Source organism: Scyliorhinus torazame, chromosome 4 (assembly GCF_047496885.1).
Source record: "Scyliorhinus torazame isolate Kashiwa2021f chromosome 4, sScyTor2.1, whole genome shotgun sequence".
Taxonomy (NCBI): Eukaryota; Metazoa; Chordata; class Chondrichthyes; order Carcharhiniformes; family Scyliorhinidae; genus Scyliorhinus; species Scyliorhinus torazame.
The window spans coordinates 150,316,038-150,331,468 of record NC_092710.1 but is presented as its reverse complement, the minus strand read 5'-3'; the positions used below and the strand labels follow the sequence as shown (position 1 = coordinate 150,331,468).

At 49.6% G+C, this 15,431-nt stretch overlaps 1 protein-coding gene across 1 annotated transcript in view; it reads right to left on the bottom strand.

The window, feature by feature from the left end:
* cpsf3 (cleavage and polyadenylation specific factor 3) overlaps positions 1-15,431 on the bottom strand; it is a 42,627-nt gene that overhangs the window by 26,851 nt on the left and 345 nt on the right. Inside the window, exons 2-9 of the mRNA XM_072498752.1 lie at positions 11,141-11,204; positions 10,534-10,631; positions 9,429-9,557; positions 8,514-8,691; positions 5,640-5,729; positions 4,132-4,282; positions 2,084-2,259; positions 911-1,069 (exon numbers count right to left, since the gene is read on the bottom strand). Of these exons, the coding sequence (XP_072354853.1) occupies positions 911-1,069; positions 2,084-2,259; positions 4,132-4,282; positions 5,640-5,729; positions 8,514-8,691; positions 9,429-9,557; positions 10,534-10,631; positions 11,141-11,204 (1,045 nt within the window). The remainder of the gene's footprint in view (positions 1-910; positions 1,070-2,083; positions 2,260-4,131; positions 4,283-5,639; positions 5,730-8,513; positions 8,692-9,428; positions 9,558-10,533; positions 10,632-11,140; positions 11,205-15,431) is intronic.

Here is a 15,431-nt window from a genome sequence, read left to right as displayed (position 1 = left end):
ACCCAAATCTTGTTCAGCAGCTATTTCTTTCTTTTTTTCCATCTTAACACCCTGACTGAAAGGGCTACCATAATCTTTTAGTTAGGTATTATCGAAGGACCACTCTTTGGATGATATGAATCACTGTCGACTTGAAATCCAGCAGAAGCTGGAGATATTTATATCCTTTACTGTTTCATGCCAACCAGTGATGAATAACAAGGGTGGCTACAGTGTTGTTTCAACACTGTTCTTCTGCTTTTGTTTGATTATATTAAAATGCCTTGAATAATTAAAAAAAAAAATTTCAAGTGCTGTTTCAACACAAAGGTCACAATCAGGATTGGCATTCCTCCTTCCTCCCCCCCATTCCCATGAAACAGCCAAGTTGGCTCTTTGACAACCTACATATGAGGCTGTAGCAATATTTCTCTGCAACTCAGCCACTCTTACAGATTCTCAACTAATTTCCCTTCCATAGCAGAAATGCTTAGTATTCACTCAGCACCTTGTGCAGGCATTTGCCAACACTTGAAACTTGACGTGAAGCTAAGCTAATTGTGGGGGTTGGCTGGTCTCCAACTGTTCTATAAATGCATGGCAGAACATCAAAATAAAAGCAAAATGCTGGAAATCCGAAATAAAAACTGAAAGTGCTGGAAATACTCAGCAGGTATGGCAGCATCTGTGGAGAGAAACAGATTGAATGTTTCAAGTCAAATGTGATTCTTCTTCAGAACTCTATTAACCCTTCACAGGAGCACTTTGAACAGTTTTCTTTTTCACTGAGGCTTATGGTTCAACCAGTCAGTGATATCATTAGCAAACATTGGGTAGTTTGGAGTCCAAGTAATAAAGTTAAAACACTCTGGCAGTAAACTAAAATCAAATGAAAGAATCAAGACATGTTTGATATTGTAAGTTTACGTACCTTGGCAAGGGTGCCTTCAACGCAGTAACCTGCAATAATGACCCCATTTCTCTTATCAGTGCACCAACTTTCAAACAGTTCTCTGGACAAACCACTCTGCATCATACCAGGAGAGGCCATTACCACACTTGGACCAATGTCATCAAAATGATCCATGCTCTTCAAGAAGAAAAGAATCCAGTCAGAAAGAAAACAAAAATAATGATCATAAAGTTCCTACTCCGGTCATTTTTCAATAATCTCTATGTAACTTATTGGTGGACATTTTTTAAAAGTCTATAGCTCAGCACTTTCACTATATTGAAAAAATTGAACTCTACAGAATTTTATCAGAACTGGTATTCAATTAATTAATTTAATTTCCACTTCCCTCACCAGCTGTGGTATGGCCTGTCAATCAGATTGTTTATTTAGTGCCAACTAATCATACCATAGACGGCTTGAACATAGACGCATACTAAGGACTAGGCATTGGATTGGAATTAGTTTGAATAGATTTGGAACCAATTGTTCTAAATCTATCACGTCTTATAAAAATCATTACATTTATTTTTTTTTTAAATTCTGAGTACCCAATTCATTTTTTCCAATTAAGGGGCAATTTAGCGTGGCCAATCCACCTACCCTGCACATCTTTTGGGTTGTGGGGGCGAAACCCACGCAGTCATGGGGAGAATGTGCAAACTCCACACGGACAGCGTCCCAGAGCCGGGATCGAACCTGGGACCTCGGCGCCTTGAGGCAGCAGCACTAACCACTGCGCCACCGTGCTGCCCAAAATCATAGAATTTACTGTGCAGGAGGAGGATATTCAGCCCATCGAATCTGCACTGGCCCTTGGAAAGAGCACCCTACTTAAGCTCACATCTCCACCCTATCCCTGCAACCCAGTAACCCCGCCTAACCTTTTTATGGGGGATGCCAAGGGCAATTTAGCACGGCCAATCGACCTAACCTGGACATCTTTGAACTGTTAGGAGGAAACCAGAGCACCCAAGCTGGGAATCGAACCTGGGATCCTGGAGCTGTGAAGTAACAGTGCTAACCACTGTGTTACTGTGCCGCCCTCCATTAACTTTGCTTTGAAAATAATGGATTGAAATGAAAACTATTTTTTGCTGCATTAAAAGATTCTACACACTGGTTAAATGTAGTTAACGATATTTGTCTCACCTTTAGGTTGCTGATGTGTTTGAAAACAAAAGGGTTGTTGATGCTGATTTGTTTCCGAATTTTCTCGTTCATGGCATTGACATAGGTTTGGTATACGGCCATACACTTTTTTGCCAGGGATGAGGCATAGTAGATGGGGATGTCATGCAGTTCAGGATGGTTCTGCCAGTATTCATCTGCACATAAAAGTAAAAAAGTCTAAGCAAAAGGTTTCCTAACCTCACAGCTAGTTTTTAGGAAGGGTCATAGAGATACAAACAACGTTGGAGCCGCAGAGAGGTTCGGGAGGAAAACGAGTGTTAAAGATAAAGCCACCAATGGTAGAACGAAGGGAAGAAGGACCGCACAAGTTTCTAGTGTAAAAAGAATACTTATGGGGAGGTTTATAGCCAGAGGTTACAGAAAAAGGGGAGGGCAAGGCCTGAACGGATTTAAAAGGATGACAATTTTGGACTAACGGTTTTAAGGAAACCCAAAACCAATGCAGGTCAGGAAGCACCGATAGTGAGTGGAACAGGATATGATAATGTTGAAAAAACTGAGCCTGGCCTGTTGAATATTGGAGAAGTCAATTCTGGAAGTGAAAAAAGGCACAGATAAGAGTTTAAGAGCAGATGGACAAGGCAGGCAATATTATGGTGTTGAAAATATGTCGTCTTTGTGATGGAGAAGATGCTCAATTCAATTTCCTAATACTTAATCTTGAAACTCAGTTTTGAATCATTATGTTTTGCTATTAGATATGCCAAGTTGGAATATTCTATTTTACCATGATACCCCCCCACCGTTCCAAATTCTAGTCAACATTGTAAGATGGATTGGAAAGCAAAATACTGATCAACCAAAGTTTCCCAACAATATCCAACATCTTACTTGCCTAGTCCTTTAAAAAAAATAAATTTAGGCTACCCAATTATTTTTTTCCAAATAAGGGACAGTTCTTTTGTATGGTAACCACCTAACCTGCACATCTTTGGGTTGTGGGGTGAAACCCTCACAGACACGGGGAGAATGTGCAAACTCCACACAGACAGTGACCCGGGATCGAACCCGGGTCCTCAGCGCCGTAGGCAGCAGTGCTAAACACTGCACCTCCATGCTGCCCACTTGCCTAATCTTCACAGGACTTTTCTCTTCCAGGATTATCTTTGGTTAGTCAACAAATGCAGTTATTCATTATTTGATCAGCTATGATTGCTAATGTAAAATTTCTCAAATCTTTCTGCTCCTTGCAACTATAATCTGTTTCAGGATACATGCACCTTGTTAACAATAATAATAATCTTTGCATTTTTTAAAAATTTAAGAGTACCCAATTCACTTTTTCCAATTTAGGAGCAATTTAGCATGGCCAATCCACCCGTACCCTGTACATCTTTGGGTCATGGGGGTGAGACCCACGCAAACACAGGGAGAATGTGCAAACTCCACAGGGACAGTGACCCAGAGCCAGGATTGAACCTGGGACCACGGAGCGCGAGGCAACAGTGCTAACCACTGTGCATAATAATCTTTATTGTCACAAGTTGGCTTACATTAACACTGCAATGAAGTTACTGGAAAAGCCCCTAGTCGCCTGTTTGAGTACACAGAGGGAGAATTCAGAATGTCCAAGTTACCTAACAGCAGTTTTTTGGGACTTGTGGGAGGAAACCGGAGGAAATCCACGCAGACACAGGGAGAACGTGCAGACTCCACACAGAGAGTGACCCAAGCTGGGAATCGAACCTGGGACCCTGAAGCTGTGAAGCAACAGTGCAACCCACTGCGCTACCGTGCCACCCATGTACAGATGATCTCAGCTCCACCCTGAAATGTCCCTACATACTTATTTAAATGTATCTAAAACGGGCAGCACATTGATTAGCTCTGCTGCCTTATGGCACCGTGGACTCAAATTCGATCCCGGCCCGGGGTCACTATCCGTGTGGAATTTGCTCATTCTCCCTTTGTCTGCGGGGGTCTCACCCTCTCAACCCAGGGTAGGTGAAATAAATTTAGCAAAAGAAAACAAGGATGGAGAGATACATCAGATTTGTAACATTTACCTAAAATCAAGAGCAGCTCTTGCGCACGGCCTAGAGCAAAGACAGGAATAAGGCACCGTCCTCCTCGATTTACGATGTCATGCACAGTGTTGCAGAATCGAGCTTCACGCTCCTCACGTTTCTCATGGATATGGGTTCCATAGGTGGATTCCTGTATGAAAAAGAGCAGAATTACTAAGAGTAAGGAAACTGAAAAGGGTGGGAAAATGGAGTGGAGGCAGAAGATCAGCCACAATCTTACTCGATAATGGAGTAGGCTTGAGGTGCTTCATGGTCTACTCTTGATGTGAGCCGAGTCTGAAACAAGTCTGCATTCTAGGGTTGCAGTTTGGAGCAGAATCAAAAACTCAGAAGCAGTCTCTTTCAAAAGTTGATGTAGACAAATAATTGGAAATGTTTATATAAATCAGTTACCTAACAAATAAACTAGGAATATAGTAACACTTCTTAAATTCCTAAACCTCCCATTTTATTTTGCTGCTCAGTATTTACAAATCATTGTTACATAATGGGCCAAATGTCACTGATCAAAAAAAGATGGGCTAATGACATTTGCTCTTGTTAGTGCACAGAACAGTTGCCAGGTCCAGGGGATAAGACATACAATATGAATTACGAATCTTGAGAGCTTGTTGGTTAATTTATACCATTTCTCCATTTGACTCGCACAAACAGGATCTCATCTCGGGATCCTCCATTATTTTAAGAACATGCTGGATTTGTACACCGATTTCCCATTAAACCCTCCGCAGAAATCCAAGGCTCATATTTAGTAGTGCATGTACCTTTTCATGACATGATAATTATTAATGAGATGTTAATCAATCACTCTAGCCCAAAAAGGGAACTATTTAAACTGTTGAATCTCATTTCTACACATTTATAATTTTTGTTGGAAATTTTTAAAATTTCACATTTGAATTTTTTCTTACTTTTCATTTCTGTCTTAATTTAATAATCTTTATTTTTGTCTTTTTCATTTTCTCAGTCGTTTTTCTTTCAAGCCTTAAATCTCATTGGTTCGGCAGAGATGCTATTGGGTCCTGCGGTTCACCTAGGTCCTAAATCCAGCATTGCATTTCCAACAAATTGGGGCTGAAAATATCTTTAAGCTGAAGGGTGAATGCAAAAGTCTAACAGTGCATCAGGAAAAGTGATCTGCTCCAGCAAGATCTGGCCCAACATTTTATGGCCAAGTCAACCAAAGCATACCTAAAGCCTAAATTTAAAAAATTTTACAGAACTACCAGGAGAGACAAAAGGCTGATGGATCTGCTGTTGAAGTACTAGACAAAGAAAACATCCTGATAAGCAAATCCATCACAATTTAAATACAAGAAAGTTGAATAATGACTTCTATACATTATAATTTAGTAATTTTCCTTCTCTTCTAAGCGTCCACATACACATTTTAGTGCACCAGAAATAAGATGCAAAATTTACTGACGTTATTTTTTGTTTAGTATACCTTCTTTATTACAATCTTCATGAAGAAGAAGGTAACTCACTATTATAAGGATATCAGGTCTGACACTGGGAATCTCCGCTGCCATCAAATGTCTATCCTCTTGTCGTGAAAAATCTCCAGTGTACAAAATCTACATGGAAGCAATTAGTGATTTGTTAAAAATATCGACAGTTACTGAGTTTTGTAGACACTGAAATAATAAAAACATTTCTTCCAGGTATTTAAAACAAAATAATTTTTATTAGGGTATTTGCAAATTTTTATAATAATAACAGCGACATAAACATGGTACAATAACATTTCCACCTCCATCACAATCTTCACACACCTCAACCATAAAACAACAATCCATCACCCGCCCCCCCCCTTTGGAATTCTGCTTCTGCCGACATTTTAATTTTCCCCGAGAAAGTCGACGAACGGCTGCCACCTCCGAGAGAACCCCAACATTGACTCTCTCAAGGCGAACTTTATTTTCTCGAGATTGAGAAACCCAGCCATGTCACTAACCTAGTTCTCTACACTCAGGGGCTTCGAGTCCCTCCACATTAATAAGATCCGTCTCCGGGCTACCAGGGAGGCAAAGGCCAAGATGTCGGCCTCGTTCGCCCCTGAACTCCCGGCTCTTCCGACACTCCAAAGATTGCAACCTCTGGACTCGGCACCACCTGTGTTTTGAGTACCGTGGACATTGCCTGAGCGAAACCCCTGCCAAAACCCTCTAAACTTCGGGCATGCCCAAAACATGTGGACATGATTTGCTGGGCTTCCCACGCACCTTGCACACATGTCCTCTACCCCAAAAAACTTGCTCATCCGGGCCACTGTCATGTGTGCCCGGTGGACTACCTTGAATTGTATCAGGCTAAGCCTGGCACATGATGAGGATGTATTAACACTGCTTAGGGCATCAGCCCACAGACCCGCCTCTATCTCTCCTCCTAGCTCGTCTTCCCACTTGCCGTTAAGCTCCTCCACCGGAGTTTCCTCCGATTCCAAATGTTCCTGGTACATATCTGATATTTCTGTCCAGGTATAATGAGCTGAATCTATCATACATTAAAAATAATAGGTGGGTCACAACATTCTATTTTATGATGCACCGAAAAACTTCCATGTCAATCTGACCCATAGGAAAATTCTATTATAAAAACATCCACATCAATATGTTGCATCAGTTTCACCTACAGCAGTGGTCAGGTGTTTTTCACGTCAAGCATTCGCTGGCATTGCTAATACCATTATGACTCATTCCAAAATTAGCCATACGCCCCACACAGAGGAACTATTTCAACACCCGTTGGGTCTAATTATAATTAAACACTCCTACCCCACTCACTAATCTAATTACCCAGAAGACAGCACTTGATCTTGATAATCCATGTGCAAAGCCACAGAAAATCCACTATCATAATACAAAAATGCATTATAAATGACTGAGAATTGAGAATGTTACACCCTTGTTCAAAAAAGGGGTAACTACAGACCAATCAGTTTGACTTTAGTGGTGGGGAAACTTCTGGAAACTATAGTTTGTAACAAAATCAATAGTCACTTAGACAGGTGCTGGTAACTAAGGAAAGCCAGCATGGATTCATTCAGGGAAAATTATGTGATGCTGGAGTTTTTGAGGTGGGAACAGAGAAGGTTGATAAGGGCAATGTTGTTGATGTAGTGTATATGGATTTTCAAAAGGCGTTTGATACAGTGCCACACAACAGACTTGTGAACAAAACTCTAGCTCATGGAATAAGAGAAATTAGGTACTTGGATAAGAAATTGGCCGAGTGACAGGAAATGGAGAGTAGTGATAAACAGTGTTATTTTTCAGATTGGAGGAATGTTTGTAGTGGAGTTTCCTAAGGGTAAGTGTTGGGACTGTTGCTCTTCCCGTTATTTATCAATGTGTTGTGCAACGCATGATTTCAAAATTTGTGGATGATACGAAGATTGGAAATGCTGTCAACTGTGATGAGGATAGGCTTGAACTTTAAAAGAATATAGACATATTGGTGGATTGGGTAGACAAGTGGCAGATGAAGTTCAACGCAGGTAAGTGTGAGGTGATTCATTTTGGCAGGAAGAATGTAGAGAGACAATATAAATTAAAGAGAGAAGGTCTTAACAAAGGGACCTCAGTGTATATATACATAAGTCATTGAAGTTGGCAGGGCATGTTGAGAGAGCAGTTAATAAAGGATATGGTATCCTTGGTTTTATTCAGTAAAAGAGTAAGGAGGTCATATTGAACTTGTGTTAGATACTAATTAGGCCTCATCTGGAGTAGTGTGTCTGGGCGTCATACTTGAGGAAGGATGTGAAGGCACTGGAGAGAGCACAGAGGAGAATCACATGAATGATTCTGGGCATAAACAACTGTAGCTATGAGGATAGATCGGAGGTGTTGGATCTGCTTTCCTTCAAGAAAAGAAGGCTGAGAGGAGGTTTGTTAGAGATATTCAAGTTCCTGAGCGGGTTGGACATGGTAAATAGTGAGAAACTGTTCCCAAGCAAGAGAGCATCAAGAACTAGACGGTATAGTTTCAAAATAATGGGTAAAAGGAGAAATGAGGAGGAAATATTTTTGACCCAGCAAAAGTGGTTGGAGTCTGGAACAAACTTTCTGAAAGGTTTTGGAAGCAGATTCGATTGAGGTATTCAAAAAGGAACTTAATTGTTACCTGAAAAAAATAATGTGTAAGGTTATAGAATAAGGCAGGAGAGTGGGATTAGGTAGAACACTTTCAGTGAGCCAGTACAGACTCGATGGGCCGAATGAAGTCCGTCTGCACTGTAAAGATTCTGTGACGTTCTGACAACAGAAATGCTCAGCCATCATTTATCTTTTAGAAGCTGATACATCTTTTGTATATTTTTGACATGTTATCACTTATGATTTGTTTTTCTTACATACCTTCACCCCAGCTATTTCAATCATAAACATGGCTGCTCCCAGAACGTGGCCTGCATGGTAACACCAGAACTTGATGCCTGCCACTTCCTTCACCTCATGAAAGTTGATGGTTTCAATCTTGTCCATACTTTCTTCCAGATCCGATTCTGTGTACAGCATATCATCTGCTGAGATATTACTGAATGCACAAATAAAACACATGTTAAGAACCAATGAAGAGCTCACATGAATCAAAACAAAACTTGGAAAATGAAACTCTACAAGTTTCATGAATTCTAAATCCTGGAAATGGGTGTATTACTTTGCTGTACCGAGCTCCCAGGAAATTCCAGATTAGAGAGCTCATTTGTGCAGCAGCTGCTCGAGTTATAGTCATCCAGCAGCAAAACTGGAAAATGCACTTGTGGAGATCAGTCGAGGATGGAACTGGGCTGGGGTTTCATGCCTCTGATGTTCAAAATCTTTCCAACAGTCATTAGCAGTGCTCTACAGAAACTCATGCAGCCAAATCAAGAGCTTAATACACACCTCAATAAGTGCTAATGTGATCAAATTAAAAGATCAGACTTTTACAGATTTGGCACTCAAATTCAAAAATACCCTCTTTTCTGTAAAGTGCTAAAAGACAGAGTGCACTGGAAGACAAGGGCGGAGTAATTCATCTCAGGTCAACTGGACAAGGAAGAAGTAAAGAGGTTGTTTGTGCACATTCAAGCTGTCAATTTTCAGTGTGTTATACAGGAAGATTTTGCAATGCCGTGATGTAAGGAAGTCACCCTTATTTCAGGAATTATGGGCCTAAAGTCAGCAACAGCAGCTGAAGAATCAATTCGGCAAAGGGGAAGTTTGGGTACAGCATGATTAATTTAGTATTAAGAAAAACATTAAATATGAAATACACAGACTTCCACTCACCTGACTTTGACATAATCAGACAATAGCCAGCGATATATAGCTTTTGTAGCATGGGTCATGAAAGTTCTGCCTTTAAAACTGGTCTTTTGAAGAAACCATGGAAGTGCTCCACAGTGATCCAAATGGAAACTGTTAAAGGTAGAATTAACGGAAAATTTATAAATGTAAAAATACAGTCAAGTTTATAGCCTCTGCCTGCAAAACAGTTGTGGCTTTAAATCAAGCTACACATATATTTACTTATATCACTCACATCACTAATATTTCTGAAATGTTTTTCTGATTCTTTTAGGTCTTCAAAAGTAAACCAAGAGATCACTGGTTTATTCTATATGGTATCGATCCCTTGCATGTGAGATCTATGCCCCTTGCCAGAAACAGGTCCATCTCGGTCTTGAAGGAATACATTGAATCAGCTTTCACCACACAAGCCAATAAGCTGTTCATGGGCATTGGGAAAATAAAAACTACCCAACAACCAATCTAGTCCTCCCTTATGGAATTTGTTAGTGTGCCTCCTGGTTAGGTCTAACCTATCCAGTTGAAATAATTTATCTCTGTAAATACAATCTAGTCTCACCATCATCACCTTATAAACATCAATCAAGTTGTTGCCAATGATCACGTCTCTTGAGTATACAGCACTAGCTCATTAAGCCTGTCAGGATAGCTAAGAATCATAGGTACACTTCCAGGTGGGAGGGATTATTAGCAAAAATCAGAATTCTCAGAAATGGAAATAAAGTTGTAGAATGGTTCAGTATTTGGTTAGGAGGTAGTGACATGGAGTAAAGATGAAGGAAATGTTCTCTAACTGGCAAGCCTGGGATCATCATATATATCAAAGATTTAGATTGAAAAATATAGGGCTGTTACAACTGAATCCCAACAAAACTTAAACTAGTTCTCACAAGCTGTGAGGTTCAGTAACCTGCTCAACAAATTGATTATGTACAGTATTTGCATCTGAGTCAATGCTATTCCAAGAGCATCTCGTGATGGTGAATAGTGATTGGATCAGAAAAAGTAAAACCTTTGCTGTAATTCTCTTTTTGAAAGCATTTTGTAATTTTTAAGCTTTGAGAGAGGAAGCAATTTCACTTACTGACTAATAAGGAGCAGGTCTATCTCTGCAGGATCAATCAAATCAATGTATGGGAGTGCATCCATTCCCTCGAGCCCAGGATGAATCCCGCAGTCCAACTGCACAAAATAAAATTCAGATGAAGAAAAGTCAAAAGCTGTCCATTTCAACATGTTGTTAATGTGTAATCAGATAGACATCTAACACAACCCATAACATCATATAAACAAATCTCCTTAATTGGACCATACTGCCACCATTTCAAGCTTGTATTTAGTTGCTTATTCAAATTTATAGAGGGGCCATTCCACTGGCTAGAGTCTAAATAAACCATGAGGTCATTTTGATGTATTCATCAGCAGCCAAACTAATCTTGCTCCAGCCCTCTATCAACTTATGCTAAGTGAGACTAGTACGAAAGTCAACTTTTTCAAACAACATGCATCATATCAACAGATGTGCAGTAGAGTAGGCTTGCAAGAATTTTCTTGCATAGGGTTTTACAAATCTCAGCATAAACCTTCCAAGTAAAACATGAAATAATTGTTTAATTTCTGCCAGCTGATCAACTTTATTGACACCCATAACTGATCCTGAAGCCAACTGTATACTTTTGCACTTATCATACCATGATTTTCCTTCCTTTGAATTCCACAATGATGCATGATCTTCCCACCTCTTGTCCAGCTCCTCTGTTAACAATCCATGAAAAACAATTAGTTTGAAAACTATGAAAAGCAACACTTACTACTGCATAAATTTAAAGAATTATAAATAAAAACCATTTTCCTATGACATTATAGGTCACTGGGTCAAACAGGAGTTTGAATTTTGCCATCGCTGCCAGTGGTTTGTTCTAAAGAGAAAGTGCTGCTGCAGATGACTCCCAATGTTAAATGCAACACGAGTGATCGATTGTGTCCAATCTGCAGTCTCCTCAAACCAAGACTCTCAAGGTCTCAGCTGTGCCTTGACAGGGAGGTGGCAAGCTGATAAAGTTCCCGAGGAGGTATTGGAACTTGAGATGGGTTTGGAGAGATGGGGTGAGTGGATCGGAGAAATCGGGGGGTGTGAGAGGAGAGACTGTGGCTTGGTGACTGTTGATAGGAGACTTAGTGGGGTGAGGAACATCTGAGGGGTTGAGGAAGACGATGGTTGAGGAGTTGCCTTGATGGTTGTGAGTGGGAATTTCCTCAGTGGGTGGACAGAGGATTATCGCTGGTGGCCCCATGGCGGGGGGGGAGGGGGTCTGGCCTTGGGGGGGGGGGGGGTTCTCTGGTCTGGGGGGGGGGTGGTGTCTGGTCTCGGGGGGGGGGGGGGGGTCTGGTCTCGGGGGGGGGGGTCTGGTCTCGGGGGGGGGGGGGTCTGGTCTCGGGGGGGGGGGTCTGGTCTCGGGGGGGGGGGGGGTCTGGTCTCGGGGGGGGGGGGGTCTGGTCTCGGGGGGGGGGTCTGGTCTCGGGGGGGGGGGGGGGTCTGGTCTCGGGGGGGGGGGGGGGTCTGGTCTCGGGGGGGGGGGGGTCTGGTCTCGGGGGGGGGGGGGGTCTGGTCTCGGGGGGGGGGGGGGTCTGGTCTCGGGGGGGGGGGGGTCTGGTCTCGGGGGGGGGGGGGGGTCTGGTCTCGGGGGGGGGGGGGGTCTGGTCTCGGGGGGGGGGTCGTCTGGTCTCGGGGGGGGGTCTGGTCTCGGGGGGGGGGGGTCTGGTCTCGGGGGGGGGGTCTGGTCTCGGGAGGGGGGTCTGGTCTCGGGAGGGGGGGTCTGGTCTCGGGGGGGGTCTGGTCTCGGGGGGGGTCTGGTCTCGGGGGGGGGGGTCTGGTCTCGGGGGGGGGGGTCTGGTCTCGGGGGGGGGGGTCTGGTCTCGGGGGGGGGGTCTGGTCTCGGGGGGGGGGTCTGGTCTCGGGGGGGGGGTCTGGTCTCGGGGGGGGGGTCTGGTCTCGGGGGGGGGGGTCTGGTCTCGGGGGGGGGGTCTGGTCTCGGGGGGGGGGTCTGGTCTCGGGGGGGGGGTCTGGTCTCGGGGGGGGGGGGTCTGGTCTCGGGGGGGGGGGGGGTCTGGTCTCGGGGGGGGGGGTCTGGTCTCGGGGGGGGGGGGTCTGGTCTCGGGGGGGGGGGGTCTGGTCTCGGGGGGGGGGGGTCTGGTCTCGGGGGGGGGTCTGGTCTCGGGGGGGGTCTGGTCTCGGGGGGGGGTCTGGTCTCGGGGGGGGGTCTGGTCTCGGGGGGGGGTCTGGTCTCGGGGGGGGGTCTGGTCTCGGGGGGGGGGTCTGGTCTCGGGGGGGGGTCTGGTCTCGGGGGGGGGGGGTCTGGTCTCGGGGGGGGGGGGGGTCTGGTCTCGGGGGGGGGGTCTGGTCTCGGGTCTGGTCTCGGGGGGGGTCCGGTCTCGGGGGGGGGGGGGTCTGGTCTCGGGGGGGGGGGGGGTCTGGTCTCGGGGGGGGGGGGGGGTCTGGTCTCGGGGGGGGGGGGTCTGGTCTCGGGGGGGGGGGGTCTGGTCTCGGGGGGGGGGGGGTCTGGTCTCGGGGGGGGGTCTGGTCTCGGGGGGGGTCTGGTCTCGGGGGGGGGTCTGGTCTCGGGGGGGGGTCTGGTCTCGGGGGGGGGTCTGGTCTCGGGGGGGGGTCTGGTCTCGGGGGGGGGTCTGGTCTCGGGGGGGGGTCTGGTCTCGGGGGGGGGGTCTGGTCTCGGGGGGGGGTCTGGTCTCGGGGGGGGGGGGTCTGGTCTCGGGGGGGGGGGGTCTGGTCTCGGGGGGGGGGTCTGGTCTCGGGTCTGGTCTCGGGGGGGGTCTGGTCTCGGGGGGGGGGGGGGGGTCTGGTCTCGGGGGGGGGGGGTCTGGTCTCGGGGGGGGGGGTCTGGTCTCGGGGGGGGGGGGGGGTTCTGGTCTCGGGGGGGGGGGTTCTGGTCTCGGGGGGGGGGGTCTGGTCTCGGGGGGGGGGGTCTGGTCTCGGGGGGGGGGGTCTGGTCTCGGGGGGGGGGGGTCTGGTCTCGGGGGGGGGGTCTGATCTCGGGGGGGGGGGTCTGATCTCGGGGGGGGGGGTCTGATCTCGGGGGGGGGGGTCTGATCTCGGGGGGGGGGGTCTGATCTCGGGGGGGGGGGTCTGATCTCGGGGGGGGGGGGTCTGATCTCGGGGGGGGGGTCTGATCTCGGGGGGGGGGTCTGATCTCGGGGGGGGGGTCTGATCTCGGGGGGGGGGTCTGGTCTCGGGGGGGGGGTCTCGGGGGGGGTGGGTCTGGTCTCGGGGGGGGGTGGGTCTGGTCTCGGGGGGGGGGGTCTGGTCTCGGGGGGGGGGGGTCTGGTCTCGGGGGGGGGGGGGTCTGGTCTCGGGGGGGGGGGGTGGTCTGGTCTCGGGGGGGGGGGGGTCTGGTCTCGGGGGGGGGGGTCTGGTCTCGGGGGGGGGGTCTGGTCTCGGGGGGGGGGGGTCTGGTCTCGGGGGGGGGGTCTGGTCTCGGGGGGGGGGTCTGGTCTCGGGGGGGGGTCTGGTCTCGGGGGGGGGGTCTGGTCTCGGGGGGGGGGGTCTGGTCTCGGGGGGGGGGGTCTGGTCTCGGGGGGGGGGGTCTGGTCTCGGGGGGGGGGGGTCTGGTCTCGGGGGGGGGGTCTGGTCTCGGGGGGGGGGGTCTGGTCTCGGGGGGGGGGTCTGGTCTCGGGGGGGGGTCTGGTCTCGGGGGGGGGTCTGGTCTCGGGGGGGGGGTCTGGTCTCGGGGGGGGGTCTGGTCTCGGGGGGGGGGGTCTGGTCTCGGGGGGGGGGGGGGGTCTGGTCTCGGGGGGGGGGGGTCTGGTCTCGGGGGGGGGGGGTCTGGTCTCGGGGGGGGGGGTCTGGTCTCGGGGGGGGGGTCTGGTCTCGGGGGGGGGGTCTGGTCTCAGGGGGGGGGGTCTGGTCTCGGGGGGGGGGGTCTGGTCTCGGGGGGGGGGGGGTCTGGTCTCGGGGGGGGGGGGTCTGGTCTCGGGGGGGGGGGGGTCTGGTCTCGGGGGGGGGGGGTCTGGTCTCGGGGGGGGGGTCTGGTCTCGGGGGGGGGGGGTCTGGTCTCGGGGGGGGGGGGGTCTGGTCTCGGGGGGGGGGGGGTCTGGTCTCGGGGGGGGGGGGTCTGGTCTCGGGGGGGGGGGGTCTGGTCTCGGGGGGGGGGGGTCTGGTCTCGGGGGGGGGGGTCTGGTCTCCGGGGGGGGGGGGTGTCTGGTCTCGGGGGGGGGGGGTGTCTGGTCTCGGGGGGGGGGGGGTGTCTGGTCTCGGGGGGGGGGGGGTGTCTGGTCTCGGGGGGGGGGGGGGTCTGGTCTCGGGGGGGGGTCTGGTCTCGGGGGGGGTCTGGTCTCGGGGGGGGGACTGGTCTCGGGGGGGGGTCTGGTCTCGGGGGGGGGTCTGGTCTCGGGGGGGGGTCTGGTCTCGGGGGGGGGGTCTGGTCTCGGGGGGGGGGGTCTGGTCTCGGGGGGGGGGGGTCTGGTCTCGGGGGGGGGGGGGTCTGGTCTCGGGGGGGGGGGGGGTCTGGTCTCGGGGGGGGGGGGTCTGGTCTCGGGGGGGGGGGGTCTGGTCTCGGGGGGGGGGGGTCTGGTCTCGGGGGGGGGGGTCTGGTCTCCGGGGGGGGGGGGTGTCTGGTCTCGGGGGGGGGGGGTGTCTGGTCTCGGGGGGGGGGGGGTGTCTGGTCTCGGGGGGGGGGGGGTGTCTGGTCTCGGGGGGGGGGTGTCTGGTCTCGGGGGGGGGGGGGTGTCTGGTCTCGGGGGGGGGGGGTGTCTGGTCTCGGGGGGGGGTCTGGTCTCGCGGGGGGGGGTCTGGTCTCTCGGGGGGGGGTCTGGTCTCTCGGGGGGGGGTCTGGTCTCTCGGGGGGGGGGGTCTGGTCTCTCGGGGGGGGGGGTCTGGTCTCTCGGGGGGGGGGGTCTGGTCTCTCGGGGGGGGGGTCTGGTCTCGGGGGGGGGGGTCTGGTCTCGGGGGGGGGGGTCTGGTCTCGGGGG